General features: G+C 44.3%; 1 protein-coding gene across 5 annotated transcripts; it reads left to right on the forward strand.

Moving 5' to 3' along the window:
* Nucleotides 1-3,390: 3,390 nt before the first annotated feature.
* On the forward strand, nucleotides 3,391-22,729 carry LOC127342689 (uncharacterized). Of its 5 annotated transcripts, none has more exons than XM_051368681.2 (26): nucleotides 3,391-3,544; nucleotides 3,625-3,712; nucleotides 4,456-4,563; nucleotides 4,657-5,455; nucleotides 5,638-5,741; nucleotides 6,272-6,538; nucleotides 6,642-6,844; nucleotides 7,065-7,565; nucleotides 7,632-7,941; nucleotides 10,013-10,153; nucleotides 10,259-10,339; nucleotides 11,182-11,298; nucleotides 11,374-11,463; nucleotides 11,537-11,632; nucleotides 11,722-11,778; nucleotides 11,894-11,962; nucleotides 12,041-12,127; nucleotides 14,370-14,471; nucleotides 14,548-14,640; nucleotides 14,721-14,801; nucleotides 21,447-21,527; nucleotides 21,603-21,695; nucleotides 21,764-21,814; nucleotides 21,896-21,940; nucleotides 22,083-22,148; nucleotides 22,510-22,729. In XM_051368681.2, the coding sequence occupies exons 7-26, from the start codon at nucleotides 6,711-6,713 to the stop codon at nucleotides 22,522-22,524; spliced, it is 2,310 nt and encodes a 769-aa protein (XP_051224641.1). In that variant the 5' UTR covers nucleotides 3,391-3,544; nucleotides 3,625-3,712; nucleotides 4,456-4,563; nucleotides 4,657-5,455; nucleotides 5,638-5,741; nucleotides 6,272-6,538; nucleotides 6,642-6,710; the 3' UTR covers nucleotides 22,525-22,729. The 5 variants fall into 5 exon arrangements, with proteins under 5 accessions (XP_051224641.1, XP_051224640.1, XP_051224643.1 ...); XM_051368680.2 differs by having other exon boundaries at nucleotides 4,664-5,455; XM_051368684.2 differs by having other exon boundaries at nucleotides 3,393-3,544; nucleotides 4,664-5,455; nucleotides 21,606-21,695.
* Nucleotides 22,730-24,002: the final 1,273 nt, after the last annotated feature.

A 24,002-nucleotide genomic window follows, 5' to 3' on the forward strand; every position in this document is an offset into this window, starting at 1 on the left:
AGCTGCTAAGTTGCTCATTTTTTACTGTTAAGTTGTTGTACCAAGTAGCCGCTAAGTTCCTGGGACTACCATATCATTTATATCCAAGGTGCGTGTGGATGGATCTAATATGCACATGCTTGCTTAATCTTGGTTGTTGTGTTTTAGGAATAGATTTATTCTAGAATCCTAGAGACATGCCGATCCTAACCTAAGAGTAAAAGAAGAAGATACATAAAGGGGCAATATGGGACGTTAGGTTACTTGTGCTCTGTCCATCCTTTTATTTTACTAGATTTATTAAGCCTTGAATCATGCCAAATCCGGTGAATTGCAGGTTCAATGGAGATCTCCAAGAGAGGAAGAAGAGAAGACTGCTGGGAAGGTCGTCACGTGATCCTTGGCCGTGGTTGGCGCTTGCGAGCTAGAGGTAGACCATCACGTAAGGGATGGTCCAGGGTAGCGTTGGGAACCTGGTCAGCTACTGCCTACTGGGTGAATATGTGTATGTTTTTTTAGTGAGTGTTGGGTGGGACAAAAGAGCACCCGGAAGTTGGGTTGAACAAAAGAGCACCCGGATGCTGGGATAGACAGACCAGCACCGGATGCTAAGCTAGCCATGTCCTTCTTTTAACTAGAGATAAGCGCATTGCTTAGACTAGCCACAATGGAAATATCATAAGTACTATCATTTATGCCATGTTGGTAAAAATCTGATGTGGCGCACCAATTAATGAGGTGAGCGATGAGAGTGGTATCATAATATGATACCGTATCATAACACGTAAAACTAGAAAACTTAATGGCGAACACAAGATGTACACTAATTTGCATTGAGATTCTACAAAACATTAAATATGATAATACTATGATACTATATTATGATACTATGCATTGTGGAGGTAGTATCATAAACTAATATCATGTGTATGATACTAGTGTGTGATACTATGAGTAGTCTTAGACTAGCCACAGTGGTAGTATCATAAGTAGTATCATGCATGCCATGTTGGCAAAAATCTGAGGTGGCATACTAATTAATGAGAGTGGTATCATAAAATGATACCGTATCATAGCACGTAAAACTAAAAAAGTTAATGAAAAATACATCATGTACACACATTTGCATTGAGATTCTACAAAATATTAAATATAATGACACTGTGATAGTAACATATAATACTATACATTGTAGAGGTGGTATCATAAACTATGCATGATACTAGTGTATGATACTTCCCATTGTGACTAGTCTTATAAATGGGGACGGAGTTGAGTTATTTGGCTCCACGTGCTTAGTGGATTGGGCCGCCCTTCCTGCTTGGCGCCCTCATCCTGGGACACGCTTGGCGTTTGGTGGCAAACGGCCATCGGTATTTGTAGACCAAGCCCAAGCCCCAAGTGTGCATGCTGGACTTGCGATTGACATGGCGCTGGAAGAGGCCAATCGGTGGAAGCTAGTGGGTTTCTTCTTGTGAGATCGATCTACTCTTTCTACCTGAGTGAGGTAAGACGACCTCGCCGAGTCACCGTGCCCTTTTGCTTACCGGGAAGCTGTCGTGTTCGATCCGGCCGTTTGAAACGAAGGATGTCACCGACGCCGTGACAGTCACGGTAGTCGCGCGCGGTCCAGACCGGAGTGGTGTTCATACAGTTGCGATCGGGTCGGCGCGCGCGTTCGTTGCATGCCACAATTTCCCACTTCACGGCAGACACGTCATACGTACACCGTGATATTGTGATAATTTGAATGCTCCCAATCCATGCATGCATGTACACAGTGCCGGTCGGCGACTTGGGGTGCGCGTGCGCTAGATGTTGACCACTTGACCTCGTACACGCACAGTAATTAATCCATATACTCCAATGTGTGTGATTAAAACGAAATCCACATGAATCCAATGTGTTAGTACATGCATATACTAGTAAGGGAGCTGTCTGATCATGACGGTGTCAACCCGGCGCCTGGAGAAGATCTTCGACTCCACGTGTTCCTTCCATGCCAATACGAGCTTCATAATTAACTGATGCACGTCACTAGCGGACCCAAAATGGACAAGGGAGCCAACTTCTTTTTTCTACCCCTCTGTCGCTGATTTAGTACAATATAGCGACGAACTAATGTGAAGGAATAGACAATACTTCCTCCATCTCGGTTTAACAGGCGCGCACCTAGTTTAAAAGTTTGCTTTGACCATTATTTTAGTAAATAAAATATAAAATATATGTTTAAAACCATTCGAATCCTTTTTTAAATACGAATCTAATGGTATAAATTTTATAGACATATAATATATATTTTATTGACCAAATTAGTGGTCAAATTTTGTATTAAACTACGTGCGTGCCTGTTAATCTGAGATGGAGGAAGTAATAAAAATTCTAAGATGGTAATACTGTAGTAATAACTATATAAAGAACTGAAAACTAGCAAGGATGCATGCAAAATACATTCTTACGAGGTTATAAGAAGCATATGAATTTTGATTGTACCTTTGATTATCAACCGATCAATACAGTGTTTGGAACGTGCTACGAAAAATACTTTTTTTATCACGCACATAAGAACCATGGTACATTATCAAGTTGGAGGCAAATAATTCACACCCTTGAAGACCACGTCCACGCAGTGGAGATGTACATGTACTCGCGCAGCTAGGCCGTACCTACCAGCATCCATGGCAAAAATCCGCACGATCGAGCGTCAAAGCGTATGACATCTCTGAGGTATCTGCCCATTATGGGAAGCGTCAGTGCGTCACTCTGCAATCAAGCGCACCAACATAGCGGAGATGTGAAGAAAGAGCGCCAAACCTGCAGCAAGCTCAGAAAAAGAAAACACCAACAATGGGACAAACGAAACATACCGATCAGTTGTCACTTGTCACCACAGCGGCATTCAAGCTCCGGTAACCACTCAAAGAAGCCGTTCAAATCCACAACAGTATTATCAGATGACCAATACAAAACAACCGATCAAACATTGGATAAAAAGATTATAGGAAGAAAATGCAGAGAGGAAATATTGGAAGAACGTAACCAGTAACCACCCGTAGCCGCCGACCATATCAAAGAACGCCCGCCGACGAATTAACCCAACCACATTGGCAACCCACGCAGCGCTGCCCTGCTGGCCACATGAACTGGAGCTTCAATCTTGTTTAGATTGCTAACAGTGGCAGCTGAGGGAACCATCGCTTCCGTCTTATTTACATTGCTAACATGCCCAACTGAACAAACCGTAGCTTCAGCATTCTTGAGAACACCATTATTAGAAGAAACATTGGTAATGACTAATGACTGCCATGGAACTGCACTGGCAGACCACTTGGTAAGGTAGATGCTACGGTTTCCTTAATCTTACTGCATGTATGATTCTCTGCATAACTACATGATGATTTTAGAGGATGAGCATCGCCTTTAGTGATATGATTGACACTTTCACTGAACTTAGCACAGAAAAAAATCGGTGACCCTAGAGATCTCCTCAGTCTGCGCAGTCCCGGCGCCCTCCACCTTGCGGGGCGTGTCTCCGAGAAGCCTCCCCGCCTCCGGAGCAGCCAAGGTTGGCTCATCCTCTTTCTCTTTTTCGGATTGCAATTCTTGACTCCACTGACGACTTCACCCAATCTTTTCTGTTCGCAGAAGCTTCCCCTCCATGGACGCTTCCTGCCGCCCCACGGAGGCGTCGACGGATGGTTTCGGCGATTCGGACCCTCCAAATTTGGGACTGGTACGTGCCTTGCTCTTATTTCGATGACGCCGGAGTATAATTACTGCTTAGTTTTGTAATAAATACATAATTTCAAGCTTAAACGAATCTACGGGCCGCAGCTCGTCACGTGCTTTGCCTAGGGTTTCAAACTCGTGCCCAACTTTATTCTGATGCAGCATGAATTGGATTTCAAGCATCCATAACTGTGCTAGGTTTTGATCCGATGTGTAGCTACAAGCTTCTAGTGTCACACGAAAAGATCATCATTAATCTGAAATTGGATTTTTGAACCCAATTTTTCGTGGCATGACAGGATGGAGCAAATAAAGAAACTTTAAGCCATTCATAACATTGCAATTGGAACTTTAAACATGCTAATTTGAGCAACATTGCACGAATACATGATGTAACGAAGAGGTTGTACTTCTGAGAAAATTATTACTCTTCGATGTTCAGCATGCTGAAGAAATAAAGCGGATTTGGTTGAATTTATCTTTCCTAGGCTCTAATTTGCTACATTTGGACCTTTGTAATTTGACATGGGATCTATGGATCCTTGTGTGCACTTTTTCAGGGTAGTGTAGCATCCTGTTCTCACAAGCATGATTACAAAAGTAAACTGTGTTCTGAAAATTCATCAATTTGAAGCACACTTCCAATTATGTCCACAAGTCATTATCAATATGCTTCCTTCAAAACTTGTCGTCTTTTTCTTCTATCATCAAATAATGCATTAGTGATGTCTCATCGATGTGAAATAGGTAAGAACAGAAGAGGAAGAATACGTGGAATCCTTTGTAAGGGTTTCACTTCTGCTGGCCAGTGAGGATTTGCGCAAGGTTCAGGATCATGGGTCTAAGATGCTTAAGGTCCTTCTTAATGCGTTGCTTCATCATAGTGCTTCATGTACTTACTCTGAGATGGTTGAGACTCCTAATTGTTTTGTTTATTTGCATTTTAAGTTTGCAGCATCTCCTGAAACACAGGAGTGAAAAAATTAGCAGTACTGATCTTCTAGAGCTGAAGTTACAGCTGGTTAAACTCCATACTGATTCAGTTGTGGACAGCGCAGAAGCCATTTCAGAGGAAACAGTGCCCAAAATAGAAAAAGCAAAACATAAGCATAATACCAGTCTACTTGTATTAGCTGCGAGGAATAATTTGAGAAATCAGGAAACAGGTGAAGCAGATGGAGTCTCTGCTAGCTCCACCCCCGGATCATCTTGTCAATCAATTTCTTTAGATTCAGGAAAGAGGCCTCTTGTCTCTGGAGATGAAAGAGTGGACTTATCTCTTGCACTTGACCCTAGCTTTCACTCTGGTGAAACAGTATCTCCCTCAATGCCCTTGAAAAATTTAGGACAACTGATTTGGGTTTCAGAAGATGAAACAATCGACCTAACCATTGACCAAACCCTTCAACAAATAAAGTCATCATGTAGTTTCCCACAAGATGCCCACCTCCACTTCCTTCCTTTCCCTGTAGATCACCCTATTCCTATCTCTTCGGGCACACTGCCAGACTACAGCGACACACCAAAGAGGCTGGTTCTTAGTCTAGAATCTGACGGGAGAAGCAATGGCAGCAATGGTTTTGCCAGTACTGGAAACAGAAATAGCTGCAGCCCTGGTGAAATAGATGGTAGCATCCTGAGTAAATCAGATGGGAGCATCCCGGAAAAATCTGATGGGAGTAATGATAGCAGCGGCATCATGTCAGATAAAAAAACCCAGAGCAGTGATTGGAGCGTGAAAGCTATGGTATTATTGTCTTTGCATTAAGTTTTTTGTATGTCCTCTTATGATATGTCTTGCTTTGTTCAGACACTTAAATGTGTGATAATTGCTTTTACCAAGTGGTGCACGTTTTGTCTTTCAAGATGTGCTCTCACTATCATATACTTTTTTTTTCTGTTCTTGACAGTACTTTGTTGATGGTACAGGGAGTCGATGAAACAATATCTCTAAATCAGGGAGTGGGCTGCCTTCTCCTTACAGAGCATAATTTATTGTGTGAGGCATTTGTTATTGTAACATCTTGTCCAGGGTATAATTTTCTTCCATTAAATTGAGCTGCCTTGCATCCAACTTTATCTAATACCCACTTCTCCATAAATGAATTACATTTAGAAGCCCACATTCCTTTTTTTTTTCTTTTCAAAATGAATTTCTATATGAACACAATTACTTGGTTTGGCAAGAGAGATGTAGGGTAGGCCAGGAGCAGTATATCAAATGCTTTAGATGTGCATAGTTCCCACACATTAACTGTGTCATATGACTGCTGTATAAGTGGGTTTGTGCATATGTACAACATTTGTATGTATATGTACTTGGCCTCATGGGAATACAAGTTGCCGTTCATCGCATTAAATATCAAATTTCGTAGTTGAGACCTAGCACGACTATTGCTAGAAGGATTCTATAAATTTATTTATGAATTTACGATCATGTTATTAGTACAGATTAGGGGTTAATTTGTACCTTGCAAACCATGGCAAGTAAAAACTATCACTTATTGAAGAGCAGAGTAGGTACTGTTAAAATACAACTGATTAACTTCTAAATATCTTACAGGATTCAGCGATATGCAATCATGCTTCCATGTCTACTTAAATCTCTCAATAGAATATGGACCCAGAGGGAGTGGAATGATAAATATGTGGATACTGTGTCTGGATTGAGCAATCTATTTTCTGATGGTCAATTTTTAAAGATGTCTTATCATATCATATTGTCAAATTCTGTGAAGAAAAGCTTACGGGGAGCGTAAAAAATGAGTATGGTGCTTGTGATGTTTTCCCCGTAGCCCTTCTGCAATCAATCATTCCTCTATTCTTACGGGTAATTGGCCCTTTAAACTCTCGGTCATCCTCAAACCATTCGTTGGTACAAAACAGGTTTTAGGTTACACGTAGCTGTGTGTTTACATTCTATTTGTTTCCAGCTGCTCCGTTGTATACATGCACTTTGGAGTGTGGAAATTGGTATTGGCTGGTTGCCTCAAGAAGTTGATATGGCTAAAAGCTTGAGCTGTAATGAGCTTGGCTGTTTGCTTGAAATTTCTGATGGACTGTATACCATTGACAGCGATGAATCATTCCGTGAGAATGAGACAAGAGCACTGCTAGAGGGCACTCGGCAGAGAGTGTAAGTACATTCCTTTAGCGGTTCAGATATACCGTTTCTGTTTTTGTACTTTCTTAATCGACTGACACTGGAGTACTTCGAAACTATGAACGTCAAATATATGCAATGATATTTTTCTCAAGTGGCATGAACTTAAATTCTACATTGATGTTTATTATGATAATCATGTTGTTTACTGCGTATGTTCTTCCCGCAAATAACAGTTTATATCATGCTATAGGTACAATTTTATAGGTCAATGTACAACCGTTGAGGAGGCATTCTCTAAGTTATTGGATAGTCTATCTGTTAGTAATGCCTTCATGGAAGCGCTGGAGTGTATGGAATTCAGGCATTTAGGGAAGCTTATCCATCTTGTAGCTGTTCCTCTGGTCAAGCATTGCCCCAGTGAACTCTGGGAGGAGTGGACAGTCAACTTCTTAGAGCCCATACTATTGCAGTGTGAGCATAGGCTTCATGCTGCTTGGTTTTATCATCTGTATGAAAACCAAGCTGACAGCCTGTTCAACTATGGTAATCTTGTTGGAGAAGACGAACAAATAAAAAGTTTGGGATATATGCTATTGCTAGAGTTTACTCGAAAACTGTCGGGTTTGCTTGAAGCCTTAGCACTTATGGAACAGACTAGTGTACGTCTACATGAAGATGTTAAACCTATCTGCAACAAGGATACCGTTTCTTCACAAGATTTGAACTCTGTGTCACCATCTTCTCTCTTCAGGTACAATATTGAAGTCACAAATAGAATATGAAAAGAGGCATGTTAAAGGTAGTAAATTCTTAACAGGTTTCTTCTGCGTCATGATTGCTTTGGAAAGTTGAGGATGGGCCTCTTTGGATACTTTGTGGATGATGAAGCAGCAAGGAAGGCTCTTCAGTTTTGCCGTTGTCTGATTCGGCTTGCAGTTTCTACAAATGATGGGAGGCTTCGGCTTTTGATTGTAGACGATCTACTTCCGTGTCTAACTCGGCGTCTAGACAATGATCTCCAATGTGCAGTCCAACACGTAATGCGCCCTTTGAGGTCCAGTACAACTGCTAGTGTGGACCAAGAGCTGCTTTTTCTTTGCAAAGACTTATATGTTAATCTGGTAAAGGTAAGTTATTTATGTGGGGGACTCACTAAAATGCATGGGAACTTTCAGCACGGGATACACCCACTCACTAAGATGTACTCCCTCCCTGCCACAATGTAGTGCTTATAATTTTTTTGCATAAGTCAAGCGAGCTAATGTTTGACCATGCTTATTGAGAAAATTATCCATATCTATAATACAAAATATATACCATATGAAAATATACATTATGATGAATCCTCCTCGAAATAGGCTTTCGCCCCGCTATATTAATATAGAAACCGATCGATACAACAAGCACGCTGGGGCCGCAGCACAACCATTATGATGAATCTAATGGTACCAATTTGGTATTCTAGATGTTGATGTTTTATTCTAAATTCAATATATAGAATATATACTTGGTCAAACTTTACCTTGTTTGACTTTTTAAATTTCTTATACGCACTACATTTTGGCAAGGAGGGAGTATGATTTATGCACTTCAAATAAATTTAAGATCTGTAATCTACAGAATTCACTATGTACATGCCTTTTGTTGCTGAGATAGAACAAGACGTGCCACAACTTGTTTGTCTCAATTGTCTGCTGGTCCCAAAAAATTTGATTGTGCTGCTTCAGCCATGAAAATGGGTCTTCTTTTCCATGAAACTGTGGGAACTCGTGCTTAGCATACTTTAGAGATCTTGAGAAAAGAGCTTACATTGAGGTTGTTGGAAGGGGAGGTGGTGGATAGGACGGTATTTAGTCGTGATAGATAGTATGGTTATATGATGAAGTGTGCAGGGGGAAGCGGCGATAACTGGATTTGCTTGGGAGTTGATGGACACAATGTTAGCCATACTGATCTGTGGCTTGATGGTGGCGAGCGGAGGTGGTGTGCTGGAGGACATGTTGTCGTAAGGTGGGCAGGATGGTTTGGTGGGTATGGGATCAGGAGGGTGGTTGATGCGAAGGTGGAGGTGTATGTTGGGGTTGATGGCCAAGGGCTAGAGTGGGGGAGGGAAGTGCCTATCGGCGGGCGTGAGGGTCAACGATGTGTGTGCTGCGGTTGCTTTCTCTAGAGTAGGGAAGTGGGTTCAGATTTCATGGAGGAGCTGCGGCACTGTTACCGAGTTCCTGACTTCCTTCTGCCAATTCTCTGGTATCGTCGGCAGGAGGGTGGTCTATGTTGCAGCTCGGTCTGAACAGTCAGATACAGCCAGGATCTGTGATAAGGTTGATACCATGCCCAACTGTGTTGTAATGGTTTGCTGCTTTGCAGGGAAGGGTAACGGGGGTATGATAGAGAGAAGAGGGATTGGGGCTACGAATTTGTTAATTGATAGCTCGCTCAACCAACTTTTTTTTTTAGGGGATCGGGAGGGGAAAAACCCCTACCTACATTTTATTAAAAAGGAGCTAAGGCAGCTCAAGGAGTTACAAAACCAGAGGATACAGGGGGTGGACCGAGAGGAATATATACAGAGAGAGGGACAACCAGACGCGTATCAACTAAGCATCAAGCTGTCCAATCTAAAAACCAGAAAGAAAGTGCAGATTTCTCATCTTTCCTAGCTCTATGAGACCAGAGTTTGCAAGTCTCCAAGCATTGCTGGGCTGTAACTTGAATTGGAGCATCGAGATCGTCAAAAACCTTCCTATTTCTTGAAAGCCAGATGCTCCACAAAGATGCAGTAATCACCAAGTCCCAAGCTTTCTTTTTCTGAGCCACACATCTATCCCTGGCAATGTCAAAAATATCCGATAGCTCGGTAATACCGGCCAGGTCAATCCCTAGGAGAGCTAGGATTTGGGTTGTGTGATCACAATACAGCGCAAAATGCTCAACCGTCTCCCTTGCGTTGCAGCCAAATGTGTCTGTGTCTGCTTCATTATATAGAGGATGGCCTTACAAACCTATTTGATAGCTAATTTCATCCAGATTTGGCTGAAAAATGCACCACAAGGATTTTCCTACGTATTCAAACCCAACTTAAACTCCTAATTTGTTGTTGCTACACTTCTGCAGAAATTTGCTTGCCTGCTGGGCTCCATGTTACTATATGGATTCCACACATAACATACTCGTTCATTCATGTATCTGTGGTAGGATTCTGATGGAAAAGATAAGGACAGCGACTCTGATGAAAACAATTTTGAATCCTGGTTGACGAAGGAAAAGGGAAATCTTCGAGTAAAGGCATGTTCTGCTGCGAAGGAACTCCCAGATGGATCTGACTGGAATTGGGAAGTATGTTCATTTTTAGTTCTTTAGATTTTGAGCCTTCGAGGTTCATTACTTGATTTGTGGTTGATAATCATTCTTCATTACAACTTCCTCCTTCATGTCAACCAGTTCGAAGATGAATTTCAGAGATACCTTCCTGCTTATATGGAAATGTTGCAACAAGTGGATTCCATTGATGTCTGTGAAGTGGTAATAGTTTGTTGGACCTGTTACTACTTTGGACAATCATTTTCTTTTGATAGAATAGTACAATAACTATATTATGTTTCTATGGAGAGGTTTCTGCAGTTTTTTATATTTATAAAAAACAGTTTTGCAGGCAGGTGGAAGTTGTGTTTTTGATCATCTGCATTTTTTGTGTGGCAAGGTGGAGAACTTGAATTGGTCCATGTTTATCAAATATATAAATAAATAAATGTGGCATCTGCTGCATTGATTTACACTATGGTAAACTATGTGAGACCAAGATAAAGCCTGTAACAAACTGCATAGTGATTATTAATAAATGAGATCCCTCTACCTGGCTTCTGTAAATCTAGAAATCATTTTTCGCTGCTAACACATTAAATCCAACTCGGTCTTCAAAAACAATATCTTCGGACCCGAGCTCCACTTTGGGGTTAGTGGAAGAAACCGGCTCAATGAAGTTCTCGAAATCAGCATGGGAGGAGCGTGGAAGCCATGCAACTGGACCCGCGGGAACGGAAACTAGTTAGCTTCACCTCTTTTCTAAAATTAGTACTTGAACTAGAGAGGCGAAGCATGAGACGGGCAGCCTACCAATTGTCTTATCATTGGCCAAAATCTGGAGAAGAACAAAATAGAATGGTTCCGCTTAAGCTGAACCAACATCTTAGAAATTATTTTTCTTGTATTCCGTAAAACGAGATTGTAGAGAAAAATGTTTTCTTTATAAGACATTAATTTTGTTTAAACATATACAGCATTACATTTTGTGGAGGGTACTTTGAAAGCCTTGTTTCTGATTTTAAGGGACCAATACAATTTCTCTGATTATATACGCTTTGCAGTATGATCATTTGGAAGAAGAAGCTCTCCTTGAGAAATTGGGGACAAATTTCAGATCTAAGTATGGCATCAACAGCCGAGAACACCCTTATATGTTGACCATCTCATCTTTGTGGCAGGTAAGCAGTTTTCTATACTTCTCACTTTGAGGCACATAAATTTTGTTTGACGGATTCTTTTTGTTGTCCTTGTAGCGACAATGTTATTCAATGAGTGGCATTTTATACCAACGGAAAAAAATCAAATGTATTAGCGAATTACTCAAACTCAAGCCTCACATCAAGGTATTAATCTGATGTGCTCCATTGCGCGGTAGTATAGTTGTGGCATCACAGTTCATGTATTGATGATTTGCAGGTCTTCAATTGTTCTTCTGCTACTATTTCTCGTCTCCAAGAAAAATTTGAGATAAATTTTGAAGATCCTGAGTGTGCTATGTTACCATCCCTTGATGTGAGTATTTTGTTTGTTTGTAGAATTAGTAAATTATTAGTAAAAGCAGTCTATATGAGGATTTATCTGAACATTTTCTATCTTTATAGCTTCTGGATGATCTATTATCTCTTTGGGAACCTGTATATCATCCTCTGATACGCGAGGTGACTTGTGGAAGTTTCAAAGCCCTGTGCCTTTCTTTGAGAGAAATAACATTCTACCCTTCTTTTACTGAACTGTTTATCGGCTGCAAGTAATTAACTTTTTGTTATTGTTTAGAGCCACATGGACATACTATTGCGGAAAGTTGATCAATATATCAAGGCGAATGAAAGAGAACACTGCCAGGTATGTCCTTGCATCAATTTTTTCTGACCTCTTAGTACTTTGGTGTGACTAGGTGTCCTTTTCGTTTTCTCTTTGCAGCAAGTCGTACCAGCGACACTTGATTTTGAGGTGCATTTGCAGCCCTATGCAGACGCTTTTTTTGAGAATAAGCTTAAAGAGAACATGGTATGCAACTGAACACATTAGGTTATTGGGTTGCTTCAAAATTTCAGCTCCATTGTCAACAACTTCTTTCATTTCTTGTAGTGCTGCATACAATGTATTTGTCTCATGCAGGGGTAGGGCTATGCAGAATAGCCCTAACCCAAGGCGTAACAGTGCCTCTGCTGGCAGTTGCACCTCACAGGGCATGGATTGGAATGTAGATTGATAATTTCTTGCTTGCTTAAATCAAAGCGTGTAGACTTATGTAGGAGAGGCTTCCTCCCAGTGGCGGAGCCACGTATAAGCTGTGTAGTCAGCTGACTACACAGTATTTGAGGTATACAAGCAGAAATAGAACAAAAAATATTAAAAATTTCATAGAAATACATATATTTGACAACACAATGTTAAACTGACTACACAAGTTTGCAGTTCTGGCTCCGCCACTGCTTCCTCCTAACACAAGTAGCCAGCCTTCCTGAGTCGCAGATCCTTCCCAGCCCGGAATACGCTCGTTCTATAATTCCACATATTCATAACAATAAATACTAATTCGTAGTGGTGGGTACTTTAGGCAACACAACCAGGTATTCACAACATTTAGTTCCTTATCTTCTGTCATGGCGATACATGTAAACTATGTCATGTGTGCCTTCCATCTTCTGATTCTTGAATCAATTGAGCACAACAATTACAGAAATTGAACAAAATGCAATGATTCATAAAAACCAACACGACAACTCAGATTAACTGGTATGTCTACTGGGTGGAGCATGAAAAAAAAACACATCAGGAAAATCTTATATCAACTAGAATTGAGGGCACACTTGATAATTATGAGGTCAATTAGAACTGCAACACCATAACTTACTCTGGACAAGATCAGCGATAGTTCAGTTCATGCGCTTCAGCTGAAAAAATTTGCAAGGCAGTGCTAAGTTCTAATCAGCACTAATACATTGCGGTACAAGCTGGTCGCCATCGTCCGGGTTGCTCATGTGCCGCTTAGCATGTCAGCGTGACTCAGCACATGGGTAACGTCAGCGTGTGCATAACCTTGCACGCCGCGATGCCGCGTTTGCATCGGTGCTCGCAGGGGGTGCTGGACCACACACTAGATCTGGAGAATCTCTGGCTAGCCCATGATGTGTTGTTTGCCGAAATAGGAGCTGCTGAGGTGGCAGCCATGACACGTGGAGTCAATCATTCCGACGGCTAGAGCAATCAGAATTTCATATATTGTTGTTGGTTTGAACCACCCAACAAAAATATCACAACCAGTCACATTTAGTGGACCAACATATCATGTACCAAACGTGGGTCACTAACACACGTCATATTATGAAACAGCTGCAAGCCCGCTGTCAACATGTGCGGCCTCTATGTATGGACCTCAATGCATATCTCTTTATAGATTTTCTATACCCACAAAATGACCTCATTACTGCATCATGACACCCTTCTGCGCCGCCCACATTATGGTACCAGGCGAGCCCGATAGCATCAAATCGGGATCCATCTTATCTCTTTCCTAGCTTGTCATTCGTGGTCTTAAACCTTTAACTGCATGCTGAAGCCATGATTTCTATTTCCTTTATGATACCGGCCTCCACAAAATGTCAAGTTGATAACTTGTCTATTGCATGTCTATACTTGCTAAGGAACCCATGTTGAATCTTATTACGAAAGTGACATCTTATGCTGATATACCTTTTGAAGTAATCAATTGATCATTTTTAATCAAGTTCTTCTGTGAAAAGAAACTCATACTCTTGATTTTCCCCTTGATTCCACAGTTCACAATATATACTCTGCCAAGTCACTTCTTTTCGCTCGATTCTGTAAAGTTCACTCCATTGTTACAAGAATAACGTTGTTCAATAAGTATCACGTTTCATGCCTTATTTTGTGGATTTGATATCTTCATACTGCATGTAGATTTTATACGTGGCCTAGTCTGGAATAGCACACTTTTAAAACTCATTGAAATCCTGGAACTAGGTTGACAACAGGGAAAAAAGTCAGGCAATGGAAACTAAAACAATTTAGTATGGTAACTCGATTAATTGAAATTTTGGATCAAAGTCCTTGGGTATTTGTTACCGACTACCAGTGGTTTCCAATAACCACATGCACTGCAATTGTAAATTAAAATTGGAATCATGAAAGTTCAAAACTTGACTTTTCTCTGAATATTCATGTATTGGTCCTTTATTCCTTACTTTGATCAGCTTAAAGTTTGTAATGAAATTTTCTTTTCCAGTATTTTAGAGCAATAGATCAAATACACCTGCATAATGAGTTTGATAGACAGTTGGCTTCCGGTGGGCTAGATCATCTTGTGGATGAATGTATTTCTTCTAAGGTAATTATTTGCATCCATAAAGTAGCACAAAGAACTTCTATATATACATTATATGTAACTTTGTTGTGACTTGCAGGATGACTTTGTAAAGAATCTTCTTGTCAAAGATGAAGTGGCGAAGATGAAGTTTCAAGATTTGGATCATGATCTCATAAAGTTGTCTCTCGAGGTGTTAATTGTTCATGTTCTATTCATAACTTTGTTACTTCTCTAATGAGTATTTCCTAAACAAGTTTCTTCCCTTCATAGTGGATATCTGAGCTTGTGGAAATCCGTCATCAAGTTCGCACTTATTCTCGTTCTTTACGGATCCTCTTTAAGGATAAGTCGGTATGAACACATCTCAATGCAATATCCTATCTTTCCTTCTTTTTAATGCACTAGTTTTTTGGACTTAATTTATAAATGCTCAGCTTTGACAATAGATGAAGGTGACTAAGGGTGCTGTATTTTGATCTTTTCTCATGGTTCTGGTCAAAGATTTACTAGCCCACCGAGGCTAGTTTTTGGCAAAACTAGTCTTTTATTTCGCACCAAACAAATACCTTTGCTTAGCAAGGCTATATAACTAAATTTTCTTGGGATCCAAACGCATCAAAGTGGATTCTTTTACAATACTTAATTTGTTTAGTATAATCTTGTACTTCAAATTGCAAAGTTTTGTGGGGAAATATCTAATATAAATATTCTGTTATTGTCATTTCTAATTCCATAGCAGTATCAAAGTATGGTAGGAAAAGAGTAACTCAAAGGTGCATCAGAGCATGGGTTTTCCCAGTTGGAAAAAACTAGGTTTCAGATGTAAAAATAATAATAATAAAGAAACATGTAAATTCTCTAGTGCCTTATGTACCTGTATATATTTTTTGCGATCTGTTGAAATATCAAATTACTTCGGAAGGTAATTATTTTATAGCGCTAAATTTGTTTCTTAACTGTTCAAGCAAAACAAATCTTTACTCCAAGAATCAAGAAATGTACATGCATGTACATAATTCAAACATTTGCATGTATATTTATTCAGGACTTTATTTCTCTTATTTTACTGTGCACCACGTTACCATATGATATCAGTAGCCGTTTTGCTGCTCCCATGGTGACGGACTATGTGAATAGGTACATCCATTTTCATTTACTTACAGAAGAATTGGTGAACTGGATTCAGAAGAAGTTACAAGTATTTCTAGCTGAGCCCAGTAAATAGAATTTCTTCTATATCCCCTTCTCGTCAACCCCATCTCGAGATGGGGGCGGGTCTGCCACAATCTCCTCGTCCAGCACCTCATCGTCGCTCTCGTCCTCCGTCCTAACACTAAACGGCGAAGAAGGAGTAGAGATGATGAGCTCCTGGCCCTGAACTGTCAGCGCTCCCATCCCAGAACCACCTTGATCATCCGATCCAGAGACGATGGCGCAGCGGCGCCCCCTAGTGCCGCGCCTCCGTCGGTATGCCGTTTCGCCTCACCACCGCTGGTGTTTCAGAGGGCGCGACAAACGCCGGTCCCCAGGGCGCCGGTTCCTTTGGCACGGCCGAGGACGCTGGGGGAGTTCCTCGAAGCTGCAAAGTCGCGCTCTGACGCTCTTCTTCAAACCCCAGCGGTGAGGAGGAGGCTGGTGGAACTAAACTTCCAACCACGCCGCAGTTCACGGATGGCAAAGCTACCGGGTGGGATGAACGCCGAGATGAAGGCGGTGCGTAACCTGATGCGCAAGCTTGGCCTACTCTCTGGGGATGAGGCGCCGTCAGAGGCTGCCCTTGATGCTTACCACAAGATGTACGAGCTCCCCTTGACGGATGACATGATCGAGGCTATCGCGGAGTTCTACGGATGGACGCTCTCTTCGATCAGAGGCTGCTCCCCGCCGATGTTAGGGATGTCGGGTGGTCGCCTCGTGGAGGCTTGACCCTGATATGGGTCGTTCGGGTGTTTTTGATCGCTTCAATGTTGTACGAACCTAAGGTGATGGTGGCCAACGTGCGGGGCCTTAATGACCGCGCGAGGCGTACGGGTGTTAGGAGTGTAGTAGGTACTACGGGTGCGTCTATTGTCTGTCTCCAGGAGACAAAGCTATCTGTTGTAACCCCTGCCATTGTTATGGAAGCGCTTGGCGCGGACTTTGATGCGTACTTCTGCTTGCCTGCGTCTGGTACTCGGGGTGGGGTGATTGTGGCCTGGATAAGCAGGGTGGTGCAGCTCGACAGCGCCCACATAGGTGCTAATAGTATCACTGCTAGGGTGGCACCCTTGGGAGGGGAACCATGGTGGTGGCTTACCTGTGTTTACGGGCCACAGGCGGAGGCGGACAAGATCGCCTTCCTGGATGAGCTTCGCGATATTCGCGGAACCCACCAAGGCCCATGGGCGCTTTGTGGGGACTTCAACATGCTCTACCGAGCGGAGGACAAGAACAACGGTAATCTAAACCGTAGGATGATGGGCAGATTTCGCCGCTTCCTGAATGACTGCGAGTTGAAGGAGATCTACCTGCATGGTCGACGGTACACATGGTCGAACGAGCGTGAAACCCCCACGCTTGTACGGCTTGACCGGGTGTTTGTCACGGTGGCTTGGGAGGAGCTCCACAGTAGCTGCAGCTTGCGCTGCTTGGCGACGGTTGTGGCTGACCATTGCCCCCTCCTCCTTGACTGCACCACACAGTCGGGGGGCGGAAGAGGTTCCAGTTCGAACGTTTCTGGCTGCGGCTTGATGGGTTCGACGAGGTGGTCCAGGGCGCCTGGGATGTGGTCTAAGGAGACACTGATCCCTTCCGGCGGCTCACCGCTAAGTTGAAACTCACTGCGCGCCATCTTATGAGCTGGAGCAACAAAAATGTTGGATGCATCAAACTGCAGCTTATGATAGCGCGGGAGGTGGTATTGAGGTTGGACGCCGCCATGGAATCCCGACTGCTCACCTCCGATGAGCGTCGACTCCGGGCGCACCTCAAGCAAGCTTACCTAGGGCTGGCCTCACTCGGGCGGACGATGGCTCGCCAGCGGGCAAAGATAGCATGGCTAAGGGAGGAGGACGCCAACACGGCCTTCTTCCACCAGCATGCGGCCTACAGGCGCCAGAAGAACGTGATTCATAGCTTGAGGGTGGATAACGCTGTCCTCTCCGACCACGCGGCCATGGCTGAAGCTACCTTCGCGCACTTTGAGGGCCTGCTGGGCACTTCGGTGGCGAGGGCGCACTCGCTGGATTTGGACTTCTTGGGCACCACACCAGAGGACCTATCCGAGCTTGAGGTAGCGTTCACGGAGGAGGAGGTGTGGGAAGTAATCAGGCACCTGCCACCAGGCAAGGCGCCCGGCCCCGACGGGTTCACGGCTGAGTTCCTCCAAAAATGTTGGGGGGTGGTCAAGGCTGACTTCATGGCGGCTTTCGACAAGCTTTATACGATGTGTGGGCGCGGACTCCAAGGCCTTAACTAGGCCCTGCTGGTCCTGCTGCCCAAGCGCCCGGACGCCATGGCGCTAGGCGACTACAGGCCGATAAGTCTGATTCATATCTTTGCCAAGCTGGTGGCGAAAACTTTGGCCACTAGGCTGGCACCCCGGATGGAGTCGCTGGTGGATCGCAACCAATGCGCCTTCATTCGCAAAAGGTGCATCCATGACAACTTCATGTTGGTACAGCAGACAGCTCGTTTCCTACATAGAGGGAAGGAGCCGAGGGTGATGTTGAAGCTTGACATTGCTCGGGCTTTCGACTCAGTATCCTGGGGATTCCTCATGGAGGTTCTCCAGAAGTTAGGGTTTGGGCCGAGGTTCCGAGAGATTGTCTCTCTACTGCTGGCCACGGCTAGTACCCGGGTGATGCTCAATGGCGAGCCAGGTCCCCCGATCTGGCATCGGAGGGGACTGAGACAGGGGGACCCCCTGTCGCCGTCGTTGTTTGTCCTAGTGATGAACTCGCTCAACAAGGTGCTCGCCAAGGCAGCTGAGCTGGGTATGCTGCGACGGTTGGCGCGACGGGACCTGGCGACCTCGGTGTCGCTATATGCGGATGATGTGGTGATCTTCTGTCACCCGGATGAGGCAGAGTTGGGTGCGGTCCGCGGGATCCTGGAGCTTTTTGGGAAAGCCTCCGGCATACGCACCAACTTTGCTAAGTGCTCGGTGTCTGCTATTGCTTGCTCGGATGAGGTTGCTGTGGCTGCGGCGGGGCACATGGAGTGCCAGCTAGCGCCTTTTCCGGTGAAGTACCTGGGCATTCCCCTGTCCATTAGGCGGCTGTCGGCCGAGACTTTCCAGCCGCTGTTGGACAGGCTAGGTGACAAATTGCCGACATGGTGGGCATCCATGATGCCGCAAGCTGGACGTTTGACGCTGATCCGAGCGGTGCTCGCGGCAATCCCGCTGCACCAGCTTATGGTACTGAACAAAAAGACCCTCAAACAGATCAACAAGATCCTGCGAGGGTTCCTCTGGGTGGGCCGAGCAGAGGCCAATGGAGGTCATTGCCACGTGAACTGGGCAAGGGTGTGCCGGCCGCTTAACCTGGGGGAGTTGGGGATCCCCGACCTTGCACGGATGGCCATAAGCCTTAGGGTGCGTTGGCTATGGAGGATGCGCACGGACCCCCAACGGCCATGGCGCGGGCTGGACATGCAGTTCTCGAAGGCGGAGCTGGACATCTTCGCGGCTTCCACCTCGATGATTGTGGGTAATGGGGAGTCCGCGCTTTTCTGGGAGGATCGATGGCTGGACGGCAGGTCCATCAAGGAGATGGCGCCAGAGGTGTTCGCGCTAGTTCCTAAGCGGCGCAGGAAGGTGCGTACGGTGCGTCAGGCACTGGTAGACCGCACTTGGATCCCCGACATAGCTGGAGCACCGAGTCCCCTAGCACTATGGCAATATGTGCAACTATGGGTCAGACTGAGGGATGTCCAGCTTTCGGAGGAGCAAGACGCGATGGCCTGGTTGTGGACGACGGACGGCTAGTACACCTCCCATTCTTGCTATGAGGCCCTCTTTCAGGGGGGATCACCTCAGCATCATGGGAGCTGAACTGGAGATCCTGGGCGCCTCCTAGGGTGAAATTCTTTTTATGGCTGGCCTGTCTGGACAGGTGTTGGACGGGTTAGAGGCTGGCGCGTCGTGGTCTACCACATGCGCCCAGATGCCCGCTGTGCGACCAATCCGAGGAGACTATGGTGCATCTACTCACTGGATGCTCATTCTCCAGGACGATCTGGTTCGAGGTCCTCTCGTGGATCCGATCTACCTCAGGGCCTCCGGACTCGGAGGGGGACTTCGTGGAGTGGTGGTCGCAAGCGGTGCGGACCGCTCCCCGCCAGTTGCGCAAAGGTACATCGTCGGTAATCATGCTCACGGCGTGGTGGATCTGGAAGCACCGGAATGCTGCGATCTTTGATAACGCGCAACCCTCGGTGCCTTCCCTGCTCAACGACATCAAGACCGAGGCGCAACAGTGGGCGAGCGCGGGGACCCGGGGCGTCCGCCAGATCATCCCCTAGACTAGGTCCTCTTTCTTGGGTCGAGTTGTAGTGCGGGGTGTTGGTCCCTTCGTGGACTTGTACATATAACCTTTTTCCTATCTATCGATGCATCGAAACGTAAGTCTTTTGCGTTTTCGCGAAAAAGAAGACTAGACATTTCACCGAATAGAGATGCTGCACCTATGAAACATATCAAATTACATTTATTTCTTATTTTCTTATGGCATTCTCATAACTGGCTTCTTAAATCATGTCAAAACAAATGTGATCCTTGTTCCTTTCATTCAAACGACTGGTATATGTCTAAAATGTGGCTATCCCTATCCAACCTGTGATAACCACTAAACTAAACAAACCCTACGTATCCAATTATTTTTTCTTTATTAGTTTTAGTCCTTTCGATATGTGTTGGAAATGTACCGGGCATGTATTGACAACATTTATGTATCACATATGTATATCCAATATATGGAGACGCTAGGTTTTGCAAGTATTGGTGTTGCCTGAATAGAGCTTTCTTTCAGTTTAAGTCTTCTTAGGATACTGTAATATTGGGACTAAACTAGTGGAGATATAAAAATTTTGACTGAAAATGTTGCGACCTTTTGAGATATAAAATTCATTTTTGTCCATGAATGAGGAATAGAGAAATTGTTTGTTGATTCTAGGTAGAGAGCCTGAGAGGACGGCGTGTATGTTATATTGATCCACTCATAGTCGTTTGATAGGTAACTTTGATCAACCTGGGTCTGTTGGATCTTTTATGCAAATCTTGAAACATCGGTAGGTTCATGATCTTAAAAACTGGTACTATAATCCCACTGGATATTTTGGATCTGCTTGGCGAATTTCTACTTGGCTTCTCTTTTATTCCTTCTCCCTCAGCTGGTACTTTTCAAGTTCTGCAGTTCATAGTATTCCATTGTTAACTTATAATAAGGTGTATTTTCTGTTCTTATTGTAAAGAGCATGGTAGGGGTAAGAGAATTTGACATGTTAATTGTGTTTTTGTTCCTAAAGTGTGCATACGATTTTCTCAAAGGTCACGGATTATTCTCGATTGGTTCCTGAGATCCGGCATTGGTTTATTAAATTCCTTATTCTTCTAATATGCTATCATGTAGGCTTCTCCCACTTATATTGATACCACAATATGAATTGGATCATCATGTTTCTAGGAATCTGTATACTGCATCATACTGACATTTCAGGGCTAGAAGAATCTATGCTTTTCTTAGCTAGACAAATCAGCAATATCTTGGCTACCAAGTACCAACTTTTGTGCATAGCTTAGGTTTTTGTGCAGGATAGAAATCTGTATCATCATACATCCTTAGTGCTGCAGGGTGTACATGTCGGACAGACTGCACTAATTTCATTTAATATGTTTTTCTCACAATCTTCCTGATACAAGTGTGCCAGCTGCCAAGTATAATTATACAGTGTCTCCTCTGCTTTTGATATTTTTTTTATTAATCTCCACTAAATTCTAAATGTATAAAAATTCAGCTACAAGGTGATATCGAAGTGTTGATGAATGAACTGGAGTTAGGCGGCTTTTTCGACACTGATAATGATTCTGTCAATTGGGTACTTTCCTATAACTAAGATTTTGTATTCCCATTTGTGTGTTAGCATGCGCTGATTGTTTGTTTGTTATATGAGAAGGAGAGCTTTTCAGAACTTGTGAATCAATTTGGTAGCAAAGTTTTTGCTGGACATTCCCTTCCGAGACATTATGTGGTCAGAGGAATCATGGTATAACCTTGTACGACAACTTTACTCCTGTATCTTGGATGCTGAATTCTACTTGCAACTGATGTCAGGATTATGGGTCGGTGTGGAAGGCTAGCTCTGATGTGGATGCTCTCAAAGCGGTAAGATATTTCGTGTTCCACAGTTCAATAATGTAGTATATCTTTTGATGAACTGTATAACATATTGTTTGCTTCTATTAGGTTGCTCTTAAAGTATGTGACAGGTGGATTGAAAGCTGTGAACAGGTATGGACTTACATACATGTACAAGTATACCAATGCCCGAAATAATGATGGGATGAGTGGTGGAAGGTGGTCTTTTGTATGAAGTGCATTTTAAAAAACATTTGTATGATTATTTGCTTATTTGTCATGTATGTTTCTCCAGTTCTGGATGGACACAAGATACTATGAGCATACCTACTATAACATTGTTAGGCGACCCCTACAACAGGTTAGTGTCCTTAATCTTCATGAGAACTCTTCATACTACTAGCTACTCCTCTGTAGAGGTTGCAAACACTTGCGCTGCCAAGATCCATGGACTGACTGTCAGGCCGACTGTAAGAATATAGACGATATTAATGCATGGATGTTTTAATTAATTTTCTGGTGTTGCATTGTGTAAGGAGAATGAGCCAAGTAAATTTAGGGTATTAGTTTGGTCAAAATTATCGATGCAATTATATGCTATTCATGAGGCTGTAGCTTATATGTGAACAACTGCCTGAATCACACTGCAATATTATGTTTTGAAATTAAATTGTATGGTCTGATATTGCAGTGCACTGTTTGTTCGTCTCATATCTGTGCAGGTCTTCCTGAAATAAGAGATTCAGACTAGAAGCTACATTGTTCATGTTGGCTGAACTTTACTGCAATAGGCTCATCAGGATGCTTAGACTTGTTAGATGTATATATCTATATATTGTAGTTTCCCCATATGTTAGGGGACTTCCTATTTATTTACACATATACATTTACTATATATTGTGGTTTTTGGCCTCCGGTAATACAACAAGCATATTGCCCTAACATGGTACGAGAGAAAAAATTGGTCCTCTAATTTTCCGGCCGACGTTGTTTGTCCGTCGTTGCCTCTTCCTCCGGCCGCCCGTTTGTCTTCGTTCCCCGTCTGCGTCCCGGCCAGTCGCCGTCACCTTTCCCCGTCCGCGTCCCGACCGCCAGGACGCTCCCGATCGATCCCCGCACTCCGTTCCCCGTCCAGGCTCCCGCTCGAGGACGCTCCCTCTCGCCCACGCCAGGCTCCCCGATTGGCCCGCTCGATCGGCCAGGCTCCGCCCGCCGCGCCGATCTCCCCGATTCGCCCGCCGGACTCCCCGATCCCCCGCTCGATCAGCCAGGCTCCGCCCGCCGATCTCCCCGATCCTCCCGCCGGACGCTCCCGATCTCCTCGATCGCTCTGCTCCCTGCCCGGCCTCCAGATTTGGCCCGTCTTGGCCCGTCTCTCTGCTCCCTGCCCGGCCTCCAGATTTGGCCCGTCTCCCGTCTCTGCCCTGCTCGCTCTTACCCAGGATCGGCTCGTCTCCCGCCGTAGTCCCGCAGTTGATTTCGATCTGAGGTAAAAAAAAAGAGAGAAAAAAAAATGTCTTCCTCGGCGGGCTATGTCACGATTCCTCGCTGCCCGGTGATCTTTGATGGCGCGAATTACCCTGATTTCGCTGCCTTCATGCGCGTTCACATGCGCGGTCTTCGTCTTTGGGGTGTGCTCTCTGGCGAGGTCTCCTGTCCGCCGCGCCCCGTTGCTCCTACAGCGCTTACTGCACCGCCGCCCGTTGCCCTTGCCCCTGATACTACTCAGGCGGATAAGGATGCAGCCAAGAGTGCTGATGATACTGCTCTGGCTGATTATGACCGGAAGGTCTAGGACCACTCTACTGCCGTTGCGACTTACCGGCTGGATCTGACTGACTACACTCAGTGGATAGATGAGGATGCTCGTGCTGCTGCTGTTCTCACCTCCAGTGTTCTGCCTCAGTATGCTGCTAAGTTCATGGGTCTTCCCACTGCTGCTGCTCAGTGGGCTTTTCTTCGTCAGCGCTATCAGCCGTCTGGGGATGCTCTTTACCTGTATGTGGTCCGTCAGGAGCATGCTCTTCAGCAGGGTGATTCTACTATTGATGAGTTCTACACTCAGAGTGCTGCTATTTGGCGTCAGCTTGATTCTCTCCATACATCTGTGTGTGCCACCTGTCCCTGCTGTCTAACTGTGCGCGCGGATCTGGAGTTTCAGCGCGTTTTTGAGTTCTTGTCGTGGCTCCGTAAGGAGTTTGAGCCGCGCCGTGCC

The sequence above is a fragment of the Lolium perenne genome, chromosome 3, assembly GCF_019359855.2.
Source record: "Lolium perenne isolate Kyuss_39 chromosome 3, Kyuss_2.0, whole genome shotgun sequence".
NCBI classification, from domain to species: domain Eukaryota; kingdom Viridiplantae; phylum Streptophyta; class Magnoliopsida; order Poales; family Poaceae; genus Lolium; species Lolium perenne.